Raw genomic sequence first — 23,339 nt, 5'->3', positions numbered from 1 at the left:
GTTTTATTGAGAGAGATCATCAATTCATTATGCGAGGGTTTCTTTTTTTTTTTTTTCTTTGCCTTGAGATGTTCTGCTTCGGATCTGTTTTATTTGTTTCATGGTGTCAGATTGTTTACCTTTCCTTTCTTAATGAAAAATTTTGCTGCTAAAACGATTACAAAAGGGTTAATCCAATGAAACTTCTCCAAAATGCTCATTGATACAGTGGTTATGGCCATTTTTCTTTCCCAAGCAGTTCATCATTGTGTCATACATGTTTATCTAACAAATTCTCGTGCTATGGCTTTGTCCAAAACCTAATCTCTTCGGGCCAATCTAAGCAAGTTTTCGACTTAATAAATTTATGAAAAATTATATTTTCATAACTTGCTTTTAACGGATTTGAACCTAAACAACGAAGAAAAAAGGACAATATTTTACCACTTGGGTCCACTTGAGCCAATCATATGGTAAAAAAATTCTTGTGCCAATTGGTTTTGAGCTTTTCACTTTGACCACTTTAAGTGACTTTTTTATTATTATTATTTGGTCTAATACAATGAATTCCATTAAATTTTAAGTCATTCAATTATTTTACATTGTAATGCAACCTAATTAATCTGAGTATAATAATCACTTCAGGGTCCAAAACATCGTTCATGATCATTTTTTTCATAAGTTTTTTATGCAACATTACACATGCATAATCATGGGATCATAATATTTGAATATATAAAATAGCACAGTGAACAGCAGTGACAGCACCGCAACACTTGCCACAACCTTCACTGCTTTCTTTCTCCCTATTTTAAGCCTTGAATTGAAAGATTTAGGACCAGCCATGGGTAATGTATCATTTTCAGTTGGCGTATTCATCATATCTCCAGCACCTGATGATGGTTGTGAAGTTGTAGAAATCTCATCAACCTCTTTCTTTTGACTGCTCTCTTGATTTAGTTTTCCTTCGTCTTGAATTGGCGATGACGGTTGTTGCATTGGCGTAAGTGGATCCTGTAGAGAAATCTGCGGAGCAATTTTTTTAGGTATTGTTATATAAAGAATACCAGATCTCAACCTTACGTGAATGTCATTTGCTTTGCACTCCTTAGGAGCTTTGAATTCCTTGTGGAATCGGATCCATCTAGTTCCCCCCGGGGACGTTCACCGGAAACTGCTAGGACCCCATTACTGCCTAATTGAACTTTCAGCTGTTTCTTCTTAAAATCTAAAAAAAAAGAATAGAATTGGAACAATTTGCATGGATCAATGTAAGTGCACAACAACCAGCATCAATCATCTTCATTTTTGGCTTAGAAAATTATAAAATTGTCTCAGCTTTATTAACAAAAATCATTTTATTTCCATAAAAAGTACTATTGGGTTCCAAATTCAATCCCCTTTTCATGAACTTAATGTTAGAACAAGAAAAAGAATCTTATTTTCCATTCCCTTAACATTTTTGGATGCTCATTCAGATGAAACTGGAGATTATAAACCATTGAAGGTAAAATGATTTTTTTTTTAATTACAATAAAACATTTTCTACTCACTCTTTCCATTAATGAGAAAAGTAAAATAAGTTTTTTTTTTTTTTTATTTACAAAAAAACAATAACATAGGGATAGGAGGTGCTGGGACTTTAACCCAAAGCCTTCATGGTACCATCTCTTAAGGCTAACTACATGAATTGCAGAGGATTATTAAGAGCAAGAAAACCTTACTATTTCCAACAAGAAGGGTGTAATATATATTACCTTTCACTTGAAACTCAATAACGTCATGAGCTTCTTCTTCTCTGTAATGGTAATCAGGCTCAAAATCTAGGTAGGAACGGTCCATCATGGAAGGAAAAAATGTATTATGGAAATCTTGGATAGGTTTATTTTATCGAAGGAGCATGCTTATATTTGAAAGAGGCTTGGTGTAGTTAAACAGGTTGCTTTTGGGTTTCCTAGGCAAAAGAGATTAATTCCTTTTCCAAATCCTAAGCATTTGGTTTGGTTTGGTACTTTGGACTATCTTCCTTCACATTATACGGATGTTGTCCTCCCTTCATAGGTAATCCCTTCTTTTCTTTATAGGTTTCCTCGGTCTTTGGCATGTGACAAACTAATACAAAAGAAGTGGTTTATCCTTGTGTGTTCAGAAAAAAAGAAGTGGTTTATCCTTGTATAAGAACTATTTCATATTATTTTGCAGTTTGATACCTATTACAGTTACACGGTCAATTCTTGTTTGTCATTGTTTTGGAGTCGGAAATTTGACAGGTATAGATTAATAAAAATACCTTGGTGTGGGTAATGGTTTAATTTAGATAATTGTTACTGTATTATGCTATGCAAGTTTTTTATGCTTTGTTTAGAAGAAAGTAAAAACTCAGCAAATGATCAAATCTGCTCAAAAAGTAGAAAGAAAATTGAATGGAAAGGAATTGGATAAGTTGCAGAAGTACAATTTTCCCCATGTTCATTTTGCAAATTTATTATAAGGGATTGCAAATAACTCTTAAAAGTGACAGCATGAACCAATTAAACTAAATTTTATGTTCAAATTTTTTCTTTCTTAGCTCTTGAGCTTTGCAGAAGTAACTCACGCTTAAGCTTTCTGGTCTATTACAAATCTGATCAACTTTGGAATTTGACCATTTAAATATACAGTATTAAATCAGTTTTTTGTTCATTAAGAGAGATTTATAATAGCTGAAATGTGCAAATTTAAGGGTATCAAGCTTGTTTAACTCTATCAAGCTCATCCTATACTGTTGTATAAAATGACAAATTCAGAATAGGAAAATTTGGCATGGACCAAATAATAGCAGGGTGGATTAAGGACAGAATTGAATGAAAATGATTTTGTTGGTCCCTTCAAGAGATCAAAAACCAAACTAATAAGCAATTAAAATTTACTATTACCTAGAAGATGGACTTCAATGGAGTCATTGTTTTGGTCCCTTTTCCATTTGCACAAGGGCTCAAAATCTTCATAAGAGATTTCCATGGAAGGCTGCATCTAATTTTTGCTTATTATTTCTTTCAATTATCTTCATAAGGAGTTTTCCTTTGTGTTTCCTCTTAGAAGAGAATGATTCGTTAATTCTTTACTCTGTGGAAGGAGAAACTAAATTGTTTTTTATTCCTGACTTTTTCTTAATCCTTGGGGTACTTTTATTTTTGGCAAAAGTTGTATGAATGTTAGTAAAATATTAAAATTTTAATTTTGGTAATCAACTCAAGCACAAAATGTACCTTTTTATTTTTTTTATTAAAAAAAATTTTCATTCACGTCCATTCATCAATGGAGTTTATTTTATAACACCTTAAATTCAAACATCAATACTGACCCAACTATTTTTTAATACAAAAAAAATCACAATCTAAAAAAAAAAAAAAAAAAAAGATTTGAGGTATTGGTTTTGAACTCTAGCCGATAATCCTTAAAAACTCATATAGATTAAATACACCAATTCATTAACTTTTCTTTCAAAACCAAAAACCCAATAAAAAGATGTTATTTCTTCTTCAGAAGTAAGATTTCAATGAATTCAAACTTGTTTTTTTTTTTTTTTTGTTTATGATACTTGAAGATCCCATTCACACATGGGATATGAAAGATTTGAATCTAATAGAATCAACTAGGGTCGTCTCCAACATGTTATATTTTTATCAACGTGTGACATACTTGTTGAACTAGCCATCTTTTTTTTAGCTTCTAAGTTCATTTTAAACATTAAAACAAGAATGATATCTCATTTAGAAATGTAAAAGATCAGAGGTTAACTGACACGGGATCGAATTGATTATTTAGTGTTTTATTGAGAGAGATCATCAATTCATTATGCGAGGGTTTCTTTTTTTTTTTTTTCTTTGCCTTGAGATGTTCTGCTTCGGATCTATTTTATTTGTTTCATGGTGTCAGATTGTTTACCTTTCCTTTCTTAATGAAAAAATTTGCTGCTAAAACGATTACAAAAGGGTTAATCCAATGAAACTTCTCCAAAATGCTCATTGATACAGTGGTTATGGCCATTTTTCTTTCCCAAGCAGTTCATCATTGTGTCATACATGTTTATCTAACAAATTCTCGTGCTATGGCTTTGTCCAATACATCATCTATTAGGGCCAATCTAAGCAAGTTTTCGACTTAATAAATTTATGAAAAATTATATTTTCATAACTTGCTTTTAACGGATTTGAACCTAAACAACGAAGAAAAAAAGACAATATTTTACCACTTGGGTCCACCTGAGCCAATCATATGGTAAAAAAATTCTTGTGCCAATTGGTTTTGAGCTTTTCACTTTGACCACTTTAAGTGACTTATTTTTTATTATTATTTGGTCTAATACAATGAATTCCATTAAATTTTAAGTCATTCAATTATTTTACATTGTAATGCAACCTAATTAATCTGAGTATAATAATCACTTCAGGGTCCAAAACATCGTTCATGATCATTTTTTTTCATAAGTATTTTATGCTACATTACACATCCATAATCATGGGATCATAATATTTGAATATATAAAATAGCACAGTGAACAGCAGTGACAGCACCGCAACACTTGCCACAACCTTCACTGCTTTCTTTCTCCCTATTTTAAGCCTTGAATTGAAAGATTTAGGACCAGCCATGGGTAATGTATCATTTTCAGTTGGCGTATTCATCATATCTCCAGCACCTGATGATGGTTGTGTAGTTGTAGAAGTCTCATCAACCTCTTTCTTTTGACTGCTCTCTTGATTTAGTTTTCCTTCGTCTTGAATTGGCCATGACGGTTGTTGCATTGGCGTAAGTGGATCCTGTAGAGAAATCTGCGGAGCAACTTTTTTAGGTATTGTTATATAAAGAATACCAGATCTCAACCTTACGTGAATGTCATTTGCTTTGCACTCCTTAGGAGCTTTGAATTCCTTGTGGAATCGGATCCATCTAGTTCCCCCCGGGGGACGTTCACCGGAAACTGCTAGGACCCCATTACTGCCTAATTGAACTTTCAGCTGTTTCTTCTTAAAATCTGAAAAAAAGAATAGAATTGGAACAATTTGCATGGATCAATGTAAGTGCACAACAACCAGCATCAATCATCTTCATTTTTGGCTTAGAAAATTATAAAATTGTCTCAGCTTTATTAACAAAAATCATTTTATTTCCATAAAAAGTACTATGGGGTTCCAAATTCAATCCCCTTTTCATGAACTTAATGTTAGAACAAGAAAAGAATCTTATTTTCCATTCCCTTAACATTTTTGGATGCTCATTCAGATGAAACTGGAGATTATAAACCATTGAAGGTAAAATGATTTTTTTTTTAATTACAATAAAACATTTTCTACTCACTCTTTCCATCAATGAGAAAAGTAAAATAAGTTTTTTTTTTTTTTTATTTACAAAAAAGACAATAACATAGGGATAGGAGGTGCTGGGACTTTAACCCAAAGCCTTCATGGTACCATCTCTTAAGGCTAACTACATGAATTGCAGAGGATTATTAAGAGCAAGAAAACCTTACTATTTCCAACAAGAAGGGTGTAATATATATTACCTTTCACTTGAAACTCAATAACGTCATGAGCTTCTTCTTCTCTGTAATGGTAATCAGGCTCAAAATCTAGGTAGGAACGGTCCATCATGGAAGGAAAAAATGTATTATGGAAATCTTGGATAGGTTTATTTTATCGAAGGAGCATGCTTATATTTGAAAGAGGCTTGGTGTAGTTAAACAGGTTGCTTTTGGTTTTCCTAGGCAAAAGAAATTAATTCCTTTTCCAAATCCTAAGCATTTGGTTTGGTTTGGTACTTTGGACTATCTTCCTTCACATTATACGGATGTTGTCCTCCCTTCATAGGTAATCCCTTCTTTTCTTTATAGGTTTCCTCGGTCTTTGGCATGTGACAAACTAATACAAAAGAAGTGGTATATCCTTGTGTGTTCAGAAAAAAAGAAGTGGTTTATCCTTGTATAAGAACTATTTCATATTATTTTGCAGTTTGATACCTATTACAGTTACACGGTCAATTCTTGTTTGTCATTGTTTTGGAGTCGGAAATTTGACAGGTATAGATTAATAAAAATACCTCGGTGTGGGTAATGGTTTAATTTAGATAATTGTTACTGTATTATGTTATGCAAGTTTTTTATGCTTTGTTTAGAAGAAAGTAAAAACTCAGCAAATGATCAAATCTGCTCAAAAAGTAGAAAGAAAATTGGATGGAAAGGAATTGGATAAGTTGCTGACGTACAATTTTCCCCATGTTCATTTTGCAAATTTATTATAAGGGATTGTAAATAACTTTTAAAAGTAACAGCATGAACCAATTAAATTAAATTTTATGTTCGAATTTTTTCTTTCTTAGCACTTGAGCTTTACACAAGTAACTCACTCTTGAGCTTCCTAGTTTAATAACAAATCTGATCGACTTTGGAATATGACCATTTAAATATACAGTATTAAATCAGTTTTTTGTTCATTAAGAGAGATTTTTAATAGCTGACAAATTTAAGGGTATCAAGCTTGTTTAACTCTAACAAGCTCATCCTATACTGTTGTATAAAATGACAAATTCAGAATAGGAAAATTTGGCATGGACCAAATAATTGCAGGGTGGATTAAGGACAGAATTGAATGAAAAAGATTTTGTTGGTCCCTTCAAGAGATCAAAAACCAAACTAATAAGCAATTAAAATTTACTTTTACCTAGAAGATGGACTTCAATGGTGTCATTGTTTTGGTCCCTTTTCCATTTGCACAAGGGCTCAAAATCTTCATAAGAGATTTCCATGGAAGGCTGCATCTAATTTTTGCTTATTATTTCTTTCAATTATCTTCATAAGGAGTTTTCCTTTGTGTTTCCTCTTAGAAGAGAATGATTCGTTAATTCTTTACTCTGTGGAAGGAGAAACTAAATTGTTTTTTATTCCTGACTTTTTCTTAATCCTTGGGGTACTTTTATTTTTGGCAAAAGTTGTATGAATGTTAGTAAAATATTAAATTTTTAATTTTGGTAATCAACTCAAGCACAAAATGTACCTTTTTATTTTTTTTTATTAAAAAAAAATTTCATTCACGTCCATTCATCAATGGAGTTTATTTTATAACACCTTAAATTCAAACATCAATACTGACCCAACAATTTTTTAATACAAAAAAAATCACAATCTAAAAAAAAAAAAAAAAAGATTTGAGGTATTGGGTTTGAACTCTAGCCGATAATCCTTAAAAACTCATATAGATTAAATACACCAATTCATTAACTTTTCTTTCAAAACCAAAAACCCAATAAAAAGATGTTATTTCTTCTTCAGAAGTAAGATTTCAATGAATTCAAGCTGGTTTTTTTTTTTTTTTTATGATACTTGAAGATCCCATTCACACATGGGATATGAAAGATTTGAATCTAATTGAATCAACTAGGGTCGTCTCCAACATGTTATTTTTTTATCAAGGTGTGAAATACTTGTTGAACTAGCCATCTTTTTTTTAGCTTCTAAGTTCATTTTAAACATTAAAACAAGAACGGTATCTCATTTAGAAATGTAAAAGATCAGAGGTTAACTGACACGAGATCGTATTGATTATTTAGTGTTTTACTGAGAGAGATCATCAATTCATTATGGGAGGATTTCTTTTTTTTTTTTTTTCTTTGCCTTGAGATGTTCTTCTTCGGATCTGTTTTATTTGTTTCATGGTGTCAGATTGTTTACCTTTCTTTTCTTAATGAAAAATTTTGCTGCTAAAACGATTACAAAAGGGTTAATCCAACGAAACTTCTCCAAAATGCTCATTGATACAGGGGTTATGGCCATTTTTCTTTCCCAAGCAGTTCATCATTGTGTCATACATGTTTATCTAACAAATTCTCGTGCTATGGCTTTGTCCAAAACCTAATCTCTTCGGGCCAATCTAAGCAAGTTTTCGACTTAATAAATTTATGAAAAATTATATTTTCATAACTTGCTTTTAACGGATTTGAACCTAAACAACGAAGAAAAAAGGACAATATTTTACCACTTGAGCCAATCATATGGTAAAAAAATTCTTGTGCCAATTGGTTTTGAGCTTTTCACTTTGACCACTTTAAGTGACTTTTTTATTATTATAATTTGGTCTAATACAATGAATTCCATTAAATTTTAAGTCAGTCAATTATTTTACATTGTAATGCAACCTAATTAATCTGAGTATAATAATCACTTCAGGGTCCAAGACATCGTTCATGATCATTTTTTTTCGTAAGTTTTTTATGCAACATTACACATGCATAATCATGGGATCATAATATTTGAATATATAAAATAGCACAGTGAACAGCAGTGACAGCACCGCAACACTTGCCACAACCTTCACTGCTTTCTTTCTCCCTATTTTAAGCCTTGAATTGAAAGATTTAGGACCAGCCATGGGTAATGTATCATTTTCAGTTGGCGTATTCATCATATCTCCAGCACCTGATGATGGTTGTGTAGTTGTAGAAGTCTCATCAACCTCTTTCTTTTGACTGCTCTCTTGATTTAGTTTTCCTTCGTCTTGAATTGGCGATGACGGTTGTTGCATTGGCGTAAGTGGATCCTGTAGAGAAATCTGCGGAGCAATTTTTTTAGGTATTGTTATATAAAGAATACCAGATCTCAACCTTACGTGAATGTCATTTGCTTTGCACTCCTTAGGAGCTTTGAATTCCTTGCGGAATCGGATCCATCTAGTTCCCTCCGGGGGACGTTCACCGGAAACTGCTAGGACCCCATTACTGCCTAATTGAACTTTCAGCTGTTCCTTTTTAAAATCTAAAAAAAAGAATAGAATTGGAACAATTTGCATGGATCAATGTAAGTGCACAACAACCAGCATCAATCATCTTCATTTTTGGCTTAGAAAATTATAAAATTGTCTCAGCTTTATTAACAAAAATCATTTTATTTCCATAAAGTACTATTGGGTTCCAAATTCAATCCCCTTTTCATGAACTTAATGTTAGAACAAGAAAAAGAATCTTATTTTCCATTCCCTTAACATTCTTGGATGCTCATTCAGATGAAACTGGAGATTATAAACCATTGAAGGTAAAATGATTTTTTTTTTAATTACAATAAAACATTTTCTACTCACTCTTTCCATCAATGAGAAAAATAAAATAAGTTTTTTTTTTTTTATTTACAAAAAAGACAATAACATAGGGATAGGAGGTGCTGGGACTTTAACCCAAAGCCTTCATGGTACCATCTCTTAAGGCTAACTACATGAATTGCAGAGGATTATTAAGAGCAAGAAAACCGTTCTATTTCTAACAAGAAGGGTGTAATATATATTACCTTTCACTTGAAACTCAATAACGTCATGAGCTTCTTCTTCTCTATAATGGTAATCAGGCTCAAAATCTAGGTAGGAACGGTCCATCATGGAAGGAAAAAATGTATTATGGAAATCTTGGATAGGTTTATTTTATCGAAGGAGCATGCTTATATTTGAAAGAGGCTTGGTGTAGTTAAACAGGTTGCTTTTGGGTTTCCTAGGCAAAAGAGATTAATTCCTTTTCCAAATCCTAAGCATTTGGTTTGGTTTGGTACTTTGGACAATCTTCCTTGACATTATACGGATGTTGTCCTCCCTTCATAGGTAATCCCTTCTTTTCTTTATAGGTTTCCTCGGTCTTTGGCACGTGACAAACTAATACAAAAGAAGTGGTTTATCCTTGTGTGTTCAGAAAAAAAGAAGTGGTTTATCCTTGTATAAGAACTATTTCATATTATTTTGCAGTTTGATACCTATTACAATTACACGGTCAATTCATGTTTGTCATTGTTTTGGAGTCGGAAATTTGACAGGTATAGATTAATAAAAATACCTTGGTGTGGGTAATGGTTTAATTTAGATAATTGTTACTGTATTATGTTATGCAAGTTTTTTATGCATTGTTTGGTAGAAAGTAAAAAATCAGCAAATGATCAAATCTGTTAAAAAATTCGACAGAAAATTGGATGGAAAGGAATTTGATGAGTTGCTGAATTACAATTTTACCTATGTTCATTTCGCAAATCTATTACAAATGAATGTAGGATTTTCTTTTACACAAAGGAGGTCACAGTTGGAAGTCCAGACCCTGTTGGATGGCATCTCTTAAAAATGGTAGCATGAACCAATGGAGTTAAGTTTCAGGTTCAGATTTTTTCTTTCTTAACAAATATTTCAATATATCCAGAATTTCCCAAAGAGAATAACAAAAAATGTGCCTGGTGATCGGCTTGAGTGTGCAACTCAACAAGAAGATTTCTTAGCTCTTGAGCTTTCTGGTTTAATAACAAATCTGATCAACTTTGGAATTTGACCATTTCAGACTCAGATGGGGTAGATCTGGATGATAATACTAGCCCTCACAATGATAGTCCTGCTGTCAGAAGGCCACTGAAGACAGACAAGCATCACCACCTTGCATCAAACAGCTTGCAGGAAGTATATGAGAACCTGAATGATAACAAAGGTAAATCAGAATGTTATGACGCCAACTCTGGACCTAATGGAGATGCAGGCGTACGGGAAAATGGAATGAATTGGGAAGAGACAAAGAGCAGATTGGTCTGCATTTGGGATCAGCTCAGTCCAGTTCATCCCAAGAGTGGAATAATGTTGTCTTGAGCGCAATGAGCAGGCACCTAAGGAAACATGGTGGGACATGGAACATAGCAAAAAGTAAAAAAGAAAGCAACTGGATTAGGATGGAAAAACCACAACTGTTAGAGTAAGAGGGAAAGGACAATGTTAATGTTACAGCTAAGTTTAACTTTGTTATAAGTTACTTTCTTTATAGTTTTACCCTTTCTTATTATATTCTTTCACATTTAACAATAAATTTTAATCATTAGATTAATAAAATTTTCATTATTTTTATCAAACAAAATTTAAATGTGACCATATAAACCAAGGGGGTAAATTTAGGATTCATTATATTTGTTTCATGAATAATTATTAGTATTAAAAAAGAATGAACAGCCTCTTTTTGTCTTTATCCCTTTATTTTAGTTTTTACTAGTCTTACTATAGACTGTGCTACCTACACTAAAGTAGTACAATGGTGCATTTATATATCTATTTTATTTTAAAGATTTAAGTGAAAAGTATTAAAAGCTTTATAGATTACAATAGAATTTTAAAAATTTATATCTTATTGGAGTGTAAAATATGTGTATTAGATGAGAGTATATAATTTTTTTTAGTTAATTCATTTAATTATACACGTATTTCATATGTGTATGTGTGTAAACGCATATACTTATGCATGCATAAAGAATAGACGTATGCACTTACGTATGCATAAATATATGTGTACATGTGTAAACGCATGCATTTATGTACACACAAATATATATATAATAAATTTAAAATAAAATCTTAAATAGATTACAATCATCTAAAGATTCATAAACGAAATCTTTTGACAGAAATACAATTATCGAATTTTTTTTTCTTTCATTTCTATCTTTTATTTGTACTAATCTTAATCCTACATATATACATGTGTACATGTATGGTATAAGGAAAATATTACATAATCCTAATATTATTTCAAAGTGGAACCCCAAATATTGGGATGATATAATAAAAATACTAATCTCACTATTAAGAAGACTTAGAAATTTCAATTGATTGTTACTTTATTATTATTGATTTTTTTAATTTATGAAAAATTTATTATAATTTGGAAAAAAAATGAAAACTATATTTAATAAAATTTTAGAAAATTACCAAATTAAAATATTAATTTAGACATTATTATTATTTTTTATTTTTTTATAGATTTTCCTAGTTTTGGTGACCCAAACATGCATATTTTATGGTGGGCCTAAAATCCAAAATTATCACCAATACAAATTGCTTCCAGAAAAGGAAGCCCACCCCAAGTTTCCTTTTATTCTTTTTCTTTCCATTTACCCCTCATTTCTTCCCCTATAAATTTTCAGCATTTTGATCCATTCTTCAGGTAACAAATATAAAAAAATTTTCACTACCCATTGCCCGGAATCCTCATTTCAATACTTTTTCCTTTTGCTTTTCCTTAATCAATTTATAGAAAAAAAAAGGTTTTTTGTGTTTTTTTTTTCACTCTGTTTTGCAGGTGATCGTTTAAAGTTTTTTTTTTTTTTTTTTGTGTTTAGTTGTTTATGTCGGTCGGGTTTTTGAAGCATGTAAGTCTTATTGCTTTGTTATCAATACGGGTTTTTGTTCTTTTTTTTTATTATTATTTTGAATTGAAGTTTGTTTCTTTGATAATTTCAATTTTATTTGTACAAAAAGGGAGAAAATCTGATAGTTTTCATCTGTTGTCCCATAGTTTTTTTTTCTTTTTTTTTTCCTGAAGTGGTTTCTATAGTTTTGTTAAGTTTGTTAACTGTTTCATTTCACTTTAGGGAATCTGTTGAAGAACCTCTTATTCCTGGACTGCCCGATGATTTGGCTTTGAGATGTCTGGCCAAGTTGTCACATGGTTATTATGGAGTGCTTGAAGCTGTCTCAAAGAGGTGGAAAGATTTGGTTCGAAGCAGTGAGTATGCGAGTTATAAAGCTAATAAAGGATGGTGTGGTGATTGGTTATTTGTTGTCACTGAACGTTCCAATAACCAGTGGATTGCCTATGATCGCGACGCTGATCGATGGCATCCCTTGCCAAAGATTCCAACTGACTATGAAGGCTTACAGCATTTTGGATTTTCGTGTGTGTGTGTCCGCAATCGGCTCCTTGTGATTGGTGGCTCTCATGCTCCTCTTAATACTGCTTATCCCCGTCAAACGCCTGAGATAACAAATGCTGTTCTGCAGTTTGATCCATTTAAGAATCAGTGGACCAGATTAACGAGCATGCAAAAACCACGATCTCATTTTGCATGCTGTGTTATGTCTGGGAAGGTTTATGTTGCTGGAGGGCGCAACTTATCTTACCCCCAAGGGCTTTCTCTTGCTGAGGTTTATGATCCAATAAGTGATCGGTAAGCTTCGTTTCTTCATGGATGATATGTTTTTGTTTTCTCGAGACACAGTGGAAGTTGATTACTATTGCAAATGCTTTTCATGTTTTGTGCACTCTGGTAGGTGTAGTCTAGCTTCAGCCACAAGATGCAACAAAGATAAAATCTTAGAGGGATTGATAAAATAGCTAAAACGTTAATGTAACTCTCTGAAGCTTTTGCCCGGTGCTTCATTCATGACATGTGGTGGGTGTTTTAATTGTTGAAAATGTGTTTGGATCTTTGATTCTTACCTTTTTAATCTCACTTTAACCCCTCCTCTCTTGCTATTACTCTCTGGCAAAAAACTGATTATCTAACTAGAAAAATATTTATAAATTATGTACATTTTTTTCTTTTATTTTCAAAATTGCTTGGCTTGGTTTATGACTAAATGGTAGTTGCAGCTGGGAGGAAGTGCCAGAAATGCCCAACCCGCAAATGGACTGCCTAGGTGTATCATACAAAAGTAAATTTCATGTATTAAGTGACCAGGTAGGCTTGGCAGAGCACAATCCATCTGAAATTTTTGATCCATCAAATAAAACATGGTCCACAGTTGACGACATATGGCCTTTCTCAAGGGCAATGCAATTTGCAGTTCAGGTGATGGGGAATGATAAAGTTTATACCGTGGTGGATTGGGGGGAGAGTTTGATTAAAGCAAGAGATTCTAGAAGAGGAGTGTGGTACAATGTTGGTGCTGTTCCTCCAATTGTTTTTCCTGATAACGCCCGAGAACTCGAGGCCTTTGGTTATGGTTTTGCTGCACTGAAAAATGAATTATATGTTCTTGGGGGAAAGGTTCTCAAGTGGGAAGATTCAGGAGCTGGGATGTTTGACGTCGTGAGGTTAGCTGGAGTTAGAGTTTGTGATCCTTTACAGAGGCCATTAAACTGGAGGGAAATCAGGCCCATGTGTAGGCCATCAGCTGGCACTATCCTAGGCTGTGCCTCCATGGAAGAAGAACGCTCTTCTTGATCAGGAAAAATGTACTCATTAGAACCAAACAGTCTTAACCACAGCGCAGGGCATCTGAAATTTGAAGTCTTCTGCAGCAGCATCACATATCTCTCAATGGCAAACTTGCTGTTAGAAAAAGAAAAAAAAGAAAGAAAGAAATCTTATTGGCGACATATATTTCATTAGAACCCCTACAGTTATGTCTCAAGTAACCTATTTCCTTCATAGTACTTGAATAAAAGAAGTTTGTCTATCTCTGCTATATTTTATTAGGTGGATTCGTTATTTTTAATGTTATTTCTAGAGGAAGAATGGAGTTGAAATGCATTAGGAGTGTATTACAATTTTTATTGATCATCTCTTTTTTTTTTTCCAAACTTCCAATTAGTCTGTTGAAGATGGCATGCAAAACTTGTAATCCAGTTATTCATAGCCTGCAAAGCTTGCTCTATGGCTGCCATGGATTTCACAAGGGCAAAAGCCAGCATTACTAGTGCATAACAGATTATTTATAAAAAAAAGAGAAAAAGAAAGAGAAAAAACAGAGACAAGAGGTGGAGAACATGTACGATATGTAGTAAGATGTACTTTGCCAAAGATTTTAAGGTGTCACGTAAATATATGGGCCTACCAATGGTTTTTTTTTTTCAGTTTTATGTGCCAAGACAATTTTACAGGTCACATTTTCACTGGCATGTGGGACACTTTCCAGCATGCAATTTTCTTTTCTTTTTTAATGATTAATCATATTTATTTTTTTTAGTTCAAATGACAAAAACTTTGAACACAGATAATGCATTATTTGTTGAATTAAATGTTTGAATTTTCATTAGAATAAATTTTAATTGATATTATTATAATAATAATAAGTAGGTACTGCTAATTATTATAATATATTATAAAGGAAAGAGAATTTATTGGGAGATTTTCAACCAAGCTCATGAGGCCAAAGAATACATTACTATCAAGGCTATTGTTCACCAGTCACATCTCCAATTTTTCTGCTTTCAATTCTCCTTTTCTTTTCCCCACTTTTTACTTTCTAATGCAAACTCAAAATGGAAAAGAGAACAGAAAAAAGTTATAAAAAATTGGAAAGAAATCTTCTATAAATACCACCTTTAACTTCCTTTCATTTCCAAACTGCTACTGCAAAATTTTTAACAGTGTCTTTTTCTGAGGAACAGAAGCCATTGGGATAACTTTTCTCCTCAAAATGTTTATTACTGTTCATCTGTATATTTCTACTTTTTGCTTAATTGCCTTATGCTTCTCAGAATTATAGTTGAAGGTCAATTCTTTCCTACATCATTATATTCTTCTTTTATATGAAGGCAACTGGAAGAAAATCAAAATGGCAAGAGCAAGAATTCCCATGTTCTTGATGGGGCTCCTGCTTTGGTGTTGCCGCTTGACAGCCTCTGAAAAAGCTGAATATATGAAATACAAATATCCAAAACAGCCACTGCCTGTTCGAATTCAGGACCTGTTGAACAGAATGACATTGGAGGAAAAGATAGGACAAATGGTCCAAACTGACCGTAGCGTTGCTTCAGCTGAGGTGATGAAGAAGCATTTCATTGGTGAGCATCATTTGTCAATCTTCTTTAATAACCCTTCAGATCAAAGAAAATAATTCTATCAAATGTAGCAATGGTGATCAGGAAACCATACTCAAGGGAAAAAGGTTTTTGCTTTGGCAGGAAGCTTATTGAGTGGAGGAGGGAGTGTCCCAGCTCCACAAGCTTCTGCAAAGACTTGGATCGACATGGTCAATGACTTTCAAAAAGGTTGTTTATCTACCCGACTAGGAATTCCAATGATTTATGGGATTGATGCTGTTCATGGCCACAACACTGTTTACAAGGCAACAATTTTTCCTCACAACATTGGTCTAGGTGCTACCAGGCATGTAGATGATGCACTTTGCTCATATTTTCCATTCTCACCAACCATTCTTTATCAGTTTTTCTTTACCTGTTGGGTTTAGTCTCTGGATATAATGCCCCCAATCTCACTTTGACAAATTATGAGACAAAATCGTGATAGCAGACAATGCACTGCAGATTGGATGTGACCGGAGCTTAAGAATCTATTTATAGTTTTGCTAACTTAGTTCCTTGATGTGGTTCTACACTGCTATTCCTGACATCCTTGGTGAAACATTTTTCTTACAACCAGGGACCCTGAACTGGTTAAGAAAATTGGGGCTGCAACAGCACTTGAAGTCAGAGCAACTGGCATTTCCTATGTTTTTGCACCTTGTATAGCGGTAGCCTTCATTTACCTTTCCTTGTTTCATTTTTGGGGATGTCTGAACTTCTTATAAAGGTATAGTTAAGCAATTTGAACAGGTTTGCAGAGATCCAAGATGGGGTCGTTGTTATGAAAGTTACAGCGAAGATCCCCTGATTGTTGAAGCAATGACAGAGATTATACCAGGATTGCAAGGAGACATCCCTGCTACCTCTCCCATGGGCATTCCATTTGTCGCTGGAAAGTAAGCAATTTCAAAAACTACAACTAAAATTCAGATTTAGACTTAATCTTTTCATAATTAATTACAACACAAATTTATGTGTATAACGTTTTGTTCCATCAAATATCATGCAAAAGCACAAAAGGTCAAACTTTTTCATCAATGGTGATGCCCATGAAAATTACAGTATTGGACTTTTTATTTTTGAGTGATGAATTAATGATGTGGACCTGAATAGACAGGTATAATAATGAAAAAGTAAAGAAAAAGAGAACTTGTTTGCCGTTAACCACAATTTGGGTGTCCTAGCATTTATTTCTGAAGGGAGTGAGTGTGGGGAATATAAATAGTTTATTGATGAATTCATTGTACCTGGTGGCTCAGAGATATTAATCAAATCATAGATTGACAATGCCAACATAACAAATCATTTCACCAATTTATCACATTCCATTTCACAAAAGGTTATTATATTTTACTACCAAGAAGAAAATGATGAACAGAATACATTTTAATACCATTTTCCAACTTTTTGATTGCTGAATTTGCGGCTTGTAAAATTTGAAAGATCAATGTTACGAATGGCCTCATAATTACAGTAAAATATTTAATGTGATATATGAATTATAATTATTTCTAATATGATAACTGAATTATAAATCTCTAAATTAACATGGTTAGCATCTTAACATCGTTAGCTTCAAATATGCTTAACAAAAAATTCTCTAAATATCATATTAGTTAATAAATTTATGATTTAGATATAGATATCACATTTAACATTTTATTATAATTTAGAGGTCATTCATAACATTATCCCAATGTGAAACTAATTCCTCTGCCTTTTTCCTACTCTTTTGCTGTTCCAGGAAAAATGTTGCAGCTTGTGCTAAGCACTATGTAGGTGATGGTGGAACAACCGATGGCATAAATGAGGACAACACAGTGATAGACAGGAATGGTTTGCTTAGCATTCATATGCGAGGCTACTATACTTCAATTATTAAAGGTGTTTCAACCATCATGGTCTCCTATTCAAGCTGGAATGGGATTAAAATGCATACTAATCGTGATTTAATCACCAGTTTTCTCAAGAACAAACTTCGTTTTAAGGTATGACTCTTGCTCATAGGATTGAAATCAAGTTTCTGTAGCACTAGATTGGCATACAAAAAGAACCTGAGAACATGATGCAGATTTTGCACATTGTCTCAGGGCTTTGTCATCTCGGATTGGGAAGGTCTCGACAGGATCACTTCTCCACCTCATGCCAACTATTCGTATTCAATTAAAGCTGCAATCCGGGCAGGCATTGACATGGTTAGAGCTTATTAAAATGTTGAATTTTGAATCCGAGCTTAACTTAGTTGGTTTATGTATCTCCTCTAAAGAGTTAGCATCTAGCAGGTCTGATGTTCAAATCCTATCGCCTGCAAGCCCTCCCCTATCCCAAAGTTGTGGCTTCCTTTGTTCCAAAAAGAAAATTTTGAACTTTATGCTTAACTTTTATTTCATCTGTTGTGTTTCATCTTGTAATAATGCTTACTAATTTCAGGTCATGGTTCCATGCAACTATAATGAATTCATAGACGTGCTAACCTTCCAGGTGAAAAATAACATCATCTCCATGAACCGCATTAATCATGCAGTGAAGAGAATTTTGCGAGTTAAGTTTGTAATGGGTCTATTTGAGAATCCACTTGCAGATGACAGCTTGGTCGACCAACTTGGAAGTCAGGTCAGTTTATCAGCTAGGTTTGTCTTTAAACATTAAGATGATTATAGTGTCCTAAATTTTCCAACCAACTCAACAGGAGCATAGAGAGCTGGCTAGAGAAGCAGTGAGAAGATCACTTGTTTTGCTCAAGAATGGACAATCTCCTGATCATCCATTGCTTCCCCTGCCTAAAAGGACACCAAAAATACTAGTTGCTGGTAGTCATGCAGACAATTTGGGTTATCAATGTGGTGGATGGACAATAGAGTGGCAGGGGTTGAGTGGCAACAACCTTACAATTGGTAAACAATTAAACAATTTACACCCGATTCTTCTAGTTTTTTTTTTTTAATTATCCTCATTTACCAAAAAGCAAATTGTCAACTACAGCGCCAACAGCCGGGTAATCTGTTGGTAGAGTGTTGAACTTTTAGTACTAGAGATCAATGTTCAAATCCTAGCATCCTCCAGTATATAAAAAATAGTCAACTACAGCATTGCAAGGAAAAAAAGATGCAAATTAAAGATAACATCTATGCAATCTATATGATAATGAATTCTTCAATTATACATTATTATCCTGTAGTTTCAAAGGACCAATCTATTTCTCTGCATTTTGCAGTTTTTTTCTAGCTTTTGTTTGAGGATCATTGAAACCTAAGCATTAACCCTTAGACGACTTTTCTTATGAACAGGTACAACAATCCTAACTGCCATCAAGAACACAGTCGATTCAAGCACTAATGTCGTTTACAAGGAGAATCCTGGCACTGTATTTGTCAAGTCCAACGATTTCTCCTACGCCATTGCTGTAGTAGGGGAGCATCCATATGCGGAAACAGATGGTGATAGCATGAATTTGACAATTCCAGACCCTGGTCCGAGCACAATCACAAATGTCTGTGGAGCTGTGAAATGTGTTGTTATCATAATATCTGGTCGCCCTGTTGTGATCCAACCATATGTTGACTCTATCGATGCTCTTGTTGCCGCTTGGTTGCCAGGAACTGAGGGTCAAGGTGTTGCTGATGTTCTGTTTGGTGACTATGGTTTTACAGGCAAGCTTCCTCGCACTTGGTTCAGGACTGTTGATCAACTGCCGATGAATGTTGGAGATTCACACTATGATCCCCTCTTCCCATTTGGATTTGGCCTCACTACTGAACCTACTAAAAGCTACGAGGAAACCATTCCTCAGGTTTTCTAATTTTTTGAAGTCATTTTCATCATCATTTACATTTGTTAGAACTGATTTAGCAAATTGTAATCTAATCCTCATCCTTATTTATGAAAAGATATTACAGAATCAAAAAATTACAATAAAAGGATTAAAGTTTTCTTTGTTATCAATGACAAATTTAATCATAAAAAATCTTATATATGTGAGCAAGTGTTTGCTTATCTGCTACATCCCCAATTGTTTATCGCTGTTATTTTCTTGTTCTTTCCCATGTTTTAATGCAAACTAAAAATGCAAGAAAAAAAAATTCCATGAACATCACACGCTTTCCTCCTTTTCCAAGCCGCCTTTTTGGGAAATTTTCAGGATTGAGCATTACATTTTGCCTCCTATCTTTCTTCTTTCGAGTGATCTTAAGATTGCAATAATGGAATTATTAATCAACTTCATTTGATAAGCTGAGGCTCTAAGAGATATAAATCTCCGATATGGTGTATGTAATTGCTCTTGCTCATCGTTGAACTAAAAAGGGAATACAAACCTCGTTGCTGTTTTGTCTCCAACAGGAGCTTGTTGTCAACCATGCTAAGAACTTGTATAATAATTGTAAAATATACAACAAACAACAACAAATTAAACCTTATATCGCACAAACAATTGTAAAATATGCCAACTTAAAAACTCAAAACAATTAAATATTAAAGATATAAATACCATCTGCCTTTTTTTTTTTCTAAAGGATAAATCAAAATGATCATTTTCTGAGCAACAGTATCATCATTGCTAACTGGAAGTCTTCGTTATTATCATTAAAGTAATTATAAAGTTCTACGAATCCTAATAGTGTATACTTTTAGCTATTTTTTTTCACATCAGAGTGATGGATATAAACTGTTGGTGGTGAAAGAAAAGCCTATGATCCCATTATTATTTATTATAACAAAGAAAACATCTACCGCATAGACATAGTGCTATGTCACAACAAGTCCATATCTGCACTTACTCAGCAACTTCACTGCTCTTGTCCTCAGCTTCCTTAATCTGCCTCAGGATTTCTTCCTTTTTCTCAAGTAGGGCTTCTATTTTGCTATTGATTTTCTCTAACTTCTGTTTTAGCTTGCTAAGATCTTTGCTTTTGTCCTTCCCCTCTGGTTTCTTTTTCTTCTCAAATTTCTTGTCTTTTTCTTCCTCTTTGCATTCTTTTGCTTTACCCTTCAGCTTCTTTTCCTCTCCTTCAGCTTCCGGTCCTTTCTCAATATCTACTATTTCAATTTCCCTGGAGGTTATGTCAGTCTCACATTTCATTTCATTTACTCCATCTCCGTGTTTCTTCTTCTCCTTCTCATCTGCTTCTATCTCTTCGTCCTTGTGCTTCGTCTCTTTCTCCTCTTTGTCTTTCTTTTTCTCTTTCTTCTTCTCTTCTTTCTCTTCACCTTCTTCTCCTTCAACCTTGATCATTTTTTCTTTCCTCTTATCCTTCTCCTCCTTATCTTTCTTCTTCTCTTTCTTTTTCTTTTCTTTTTCTTCATCTTCATCATCTTCTACCTCATCCTCTTTATCCCTTTTCTTTTCTTTCTTCTTCTCCTTTGCCTTTTTGTCTTTTTTCTTCTCTTTCTTTTTCTCTTCCTTTTCTTCATCTTCATCTTCATCTCCTTCTACCTCTTCCTCTTTATCCTTCAGCTTCTTTTCCTTCTTCTTCTCTTTGCCACCTTTCTCTTTATTCTTCTCTCCTTTCTCTTCTTCACCCTCTTCTTCTTCATCCGTCATCTTCTTTTCTTTCTTCTTCTCCTTCTCCTCTTTATTTTTCTTATCCTTCTTCTTTACTTCTTTCTCTTCACCATCTTCGACCTCATCCCCCTTATCCTCTTTCTTTTCTTTCTTTTTCTCCTCCTCCTTGGCTTTCTTCTTCTTCTTCTTCTCTACAGTCTCTTCATCTTCATCTTGTTGTGCCTCGTCCTTCTTTTCTTTCTTTTTCTTTTTCTCCTTCTCCTCCTTGTCTTTCCCTTTCTGTTTCGCATCTTTCTCTTCATCTTCTTCTACCTCAACTTCCTTATCCTTGTGCTTTTTTTCTTTTTTCTTTGCTTTCTCCTCATCCTTCTCTTTATGTTTCCCCTCCTTGTCCTCCTTATGCTTTGGCTTTTCCTTCTCTACTGATTTGGTCTTCAGTTCAAGTTCCACCTCGACCTTCTCTCCCTTCTCATGGTCACGCTCCATGTCCTTCGTCTTGACTTTGAAATGCAGTTCTTCCTTCTTCACCTTTTCTTCTCCACCGACAATGGATTCAGATGTATCTTGCTTCTATAGACCCTTTGCCACAAACTCAAACTAGAATATAAGCCCTTCTTGGTTTTTCAAATCCCCTGTAAGAAATGCCAGATCAAAATAAGCAAGGACAAGAAAACAAACAAAATTAATCTCCAACCAACAAAGTGGATGGACTACATATAATCAAGAAAATAAGAATTCATTTAAAAAACACAGCGCCACGGTCGGTATACTACAAATGCTGGTGTTAGACCTAAAGCCATTTGAACAAAAAACCCCCTGTCCCTATTTCATTTCCAAGAAGGGATAAATAGTTAATATAGACAGGGAACAAGCACATGTGGATGAGAAAAGGATTCTAGATATCAGAAACATTTGCAAAATCTTGTGTGACCTTGCACAACTAATAACAGGCATAGAGCAGAAACACTGTCCAATCATCATGACAACTCCCACAACCAAGAGCAAAAAACATCACAACCATCTCCACTACCCTAACACCAAATGAATCCCAATAGACTCAACCTGTATCCCATATTTCTCTCTCTCAATTGATACCATCAAAGTTGGCCTCTCCACAGCTCCACCGCCTAACAGAAATTCAAAATCCCAGCTGAAACATGTTATCGTAGTTGTCATTGTCGCTGCCATATCATTACCATGCTATTTTCTTTTATATGTTGAAAACAACCACCGTAGATACTCGCCAACATGATACTAAACAATCCAGATCTTATTTAATGTATTTTATCAACATGAAAATAGTCTTAAAAGTAAACATGAAAACAACCATGTTAATGCAAAAATTATTCCTGTAACAAGCTTACTTCATTCCCCAATCACCATGAAATTACCTGTGACAGATAACGTTTCCATCGTTGAAACTTATGCCTCTCAAGAAACCACATATTTTCTTATTTTCATGGATGCAACTTAAATATTGTAAGAAGAAAGAAATAAAGAAATTGCGCTAGGTCAACACAGACGAATAGTTATAAATGATATAGAAGGAAAGGAATATATGCTTGCAAAAATGACCAAAAAGAAGGTTTGAATTTGATTTTCTTTCTTGGAGGTTTTTCTCTATATCATTTCACAAACCAAGAAAAAACCCGGATTCAATTTCCCACAGGAAACATTAAAAAACAGATCAAAACATCAAGATATCGATAAAACCAAACCTTTATATAAACAACCATAAAAAAATGGGTATATTAAAAAAAATTCTCGAAGCATCCAAAAGCAAACAAAGAATACAAGAAATCTAGACACGTAAGTATGTACCTGGAATTTGCTTAGATAGGCAGATGCAAAGTTCTGTTTTTTAGGCATTTTTTTTTCTTGGTGACAGAACCGATCAAAGAAAGCTTCGGAGTCAACTAGAATTTGCAGGATGTCTAGCGTCCATCACTTGATTTATATAGCAGAAGTTGGGTATTGCTTGAATCACCCGCAAAAGAGGTAAAGTAGGTGACACGCGAACAACACGGGCTGTGACTTTGAATGTTTAACTGTAAGATGCCACGCGGTGGAAACTTCGGTGCCTCTCTGGCCTCTCTCCTCAGCTTGTTACCTTAACTGTTGGGCACTTGCCCTTTTTTTTATTTTTTATTTTTCTGTTCTTTTATAAATTTTTGGATGATACTATTTTTATCAAATATTTGAATGTTATTAATTTTTACGTAGTTAAAAAAAATTAATTTTAATTTTTAATATTAACTTTTTTAAAAAAATTTATATAATTAAAGTTTTATAATTTTTA

At 33.7% G+C, this 23,339-nt stretch overlaps 5 protein-coding genes and 1 pseudogene across 6 annotated transcripts; 2 read left to right on the top strand and 4 right to left on the bottom strand.

Annotated features, from left to right (window-relative positions):
- Nucleotides 1–601: 601 nt before the first annotated feature.
- Nucleotides 602–2,115, bottom strand: LOC111297193 (uncharacterized; annotated as a pseudogene).
- Nucleotides 2,116–4,360: 2,245 nt separating this feature from the next.
- LOC149515582 (uncharacterized) lies at nucleotides 4,361–5,685 on the bottom strand. The gene is made up of 2 exons (XM_089741595.1): nucleotides 5,525–5,685; nucleotides 4,361–4,996 (listed from the first exon to the last, which is right to left on the bottom strand). The coding sequence occupies exons 1-2, from the start codon at nucleotides 5,610–5,612 to the stop codon at nucleotides 4,464–4,466; spliced, it is 621 nt and encodes a 206-aa protein (XP_089597721.1). The 5' UTR covers nucleotides 5,613–5,685; the 3' UTR covers nucleotides 4,361–4,463.
- Nucleotides 5,686–8,101: 2,416 nt separating this feature from the next.
- Nucleotides 8,102–9,516, bottom strand: LOC111297224 (uncharacterized). Its single transcript, XM_022891876.2, has 2 exons — nucleotides 9,290–9,516; nucleotides 8,102–8,764 (listed from the first exon to the last, which is right to left on the bottom strand). The coding sequence occupies exons 1-2, from the start codon at nucleotides 9,375–9,377 to the stop codon at nucleotides 8,232–8,234; spliced, it is 621 nt and encodes a 206-aa protein (XP_022747611.2). The 5' UTR covers nucleotides 9,378–9,516; the 3' UTR covers nucleotides 8,102–8,231.
- A 2,434-nt stretch (nucleotides 9,517–11,950) lies between these two features.
- Nucleotides 11,951–14,286, top strand: LOC111296008 (F-box/kelch-repeat protein At1g16250-like). Its single transcript, XM_022889980.2, has 3 exons — nucleotides 11,951–12,157; nucleotides 12,380–12,955; nucleotides 13,381–14,286. Coding segments are annotated over exons 1-3 (1,152 nt in total). The 5' UTR covers nucleotides 11,951–12,155; the 3' UTR covers nucleotides 13,955–14,286.
- Nucleotides 14,287–15,187: 901 nt separating this feature from the next.
- On the top strand, nucleotides 15,188–19,475 carry LOC111296009 (uncharacterized). The gene is made up of 9 exons (XM_022889981.2): nucleotides 15,188–15,519; nucleotides 15,640–15,844; nucleotides 16,118–16,208; nucleotides 16,291–16,436; nucleotides 17,285–17,528; nucleotides 17,631–17,735; nucleotides 17,971–18,153; nucleotides 18,230–18,434; nucleotides 18,828–19,475. The coding sequence occupies exons 1-9, from the start codon at nucleotides 15,291–15,293 to the stop codon at nucleotides 19,337–19,339; spliced, it is 1,920 nt and encodes a 639-aa protein (XP_022745716.2). The 5' UTR covers nucleotides 15,188–15,290; the 3' UTR covers nucleotides 19,340–19,475.
- Nucleotides 19,476–20,092: 617 nt separating this feature from the next.
- On the bottom strand, nucleotides 20,093–22,967 carry LOC111297423 (uncharacterized). Of its 2 annotated transcripts, none has more exons than XM_089769064.1 (2): nucleotides 22,432–22,967; nucleotides 20,093–21,672 (listed from the first exon to the last, which is right to left on the bottom strand). In XM_089769064.1, the coding sequence occupies exon 2, from the start codon at nucleotides 21,524–21,526 to the stop codon at nucleotides 20,312–20,314; it is 1,215 nt and encodes a 404-aa protein (XP_089625190.1). In that variant the 5' UTR covers nucleotides 21,527–21,672; nucleotides 22,432–22,967; the 3' UTR covers nucleotides 20,093–20,311. The 2 variants fall into 2 exon arrangements, with proteins under 2 accessions (XP_089625190.1, XP_089625189.1); XM_089769063.1 differs by having other exon boundaries at nucleotides 22,862–22,967.
- Nucleotides 22,968–23,339: the final 372 nt, after the last annotated feature.

Source organism: Durio zibethinus, chromosome 12 (assembly GCF_047325235.1).
Source record: "Durio zibethinus cultivar Kanyao isolate XHJ-2024 chromosome 12, ASM4732523v1, whole genome shotgun sequence".
NCBI classification, from domain to species: domain Eukaryota; kingdom Viridiplantae; phylum Streptophyta; class Magnoliopsida; order Malvales; family Malvaceae; genus Durio; species Durio zibethinus.
Note: the sequence above shows the minus strand (reverse complement) of the source record. Positions and strands in the feature narration are given on the sequence as shown.

Coding starts and splice junctions, on each gene's coding strand:
- LOC111297224 (XM_022891876.2), bottom strand. CDS start 9,377: ATGATGGACCGTTCCTACCTAGATTTTGAGCCTGATTACCATTATAGA. Junction 8,765..9,289: donor TATTGAGTTTCAAGTGAAAG/GTAATATATATT, acceptor TCTTTTTTTTAG/ATTTTAAAAAGGAACAGCTG.
- LOC111296008 (XM_022889980.2), top strand. Junction 12,956..13,380: donor TATGATCCAATAAGTGATCG/GTAAGCTTCGTT, acceptor TGGTAGTTGCAG/CTGGGAGGAAGTGCCAGAAA.
- LOC111296009 (XM_022889981.2), top strand. CDS start 15,291: ATGGCAAGAGCAAGAATTCCCATGTTCTTGATGGGGCTCCTGCTTTGG. Junction 16,437..17,284: donor ATTCCATTTGTCGCTGGAAA/GTAAGCAATTTC, acceptor TTGCTGTTCCAG/GAAAAATGTTGCAGCTTGTG. Junction 17,736..17,970: donor TCCGGGCAGGCATTGACATG/GTTAGAGCTTAT, acceptor TACTAATTTCAG/GTCATGGTTCCATGCAACTA.
- LOC111297423 (XM_089769064.1), bottom strand. CDS start 21,526: ATGGAGCGTGACCATGAGAAGGGAGAGAAGGTCGAGGTGGAACTTGAA.
- LOC149515582 (XM_089741595.1), bottom strand. CDS start 5,612: ATGATGGACCGTTCCTACCTAGATTTTGAGCCTGATTACCATTACAGA. Junction 4,997..5,524: donor TATTGAGTTTCAAGTGAAAG/GTAATATATATT, acceptor TCTTTTTTTCAG/ATTTTAAGAAGAAACAGCTG.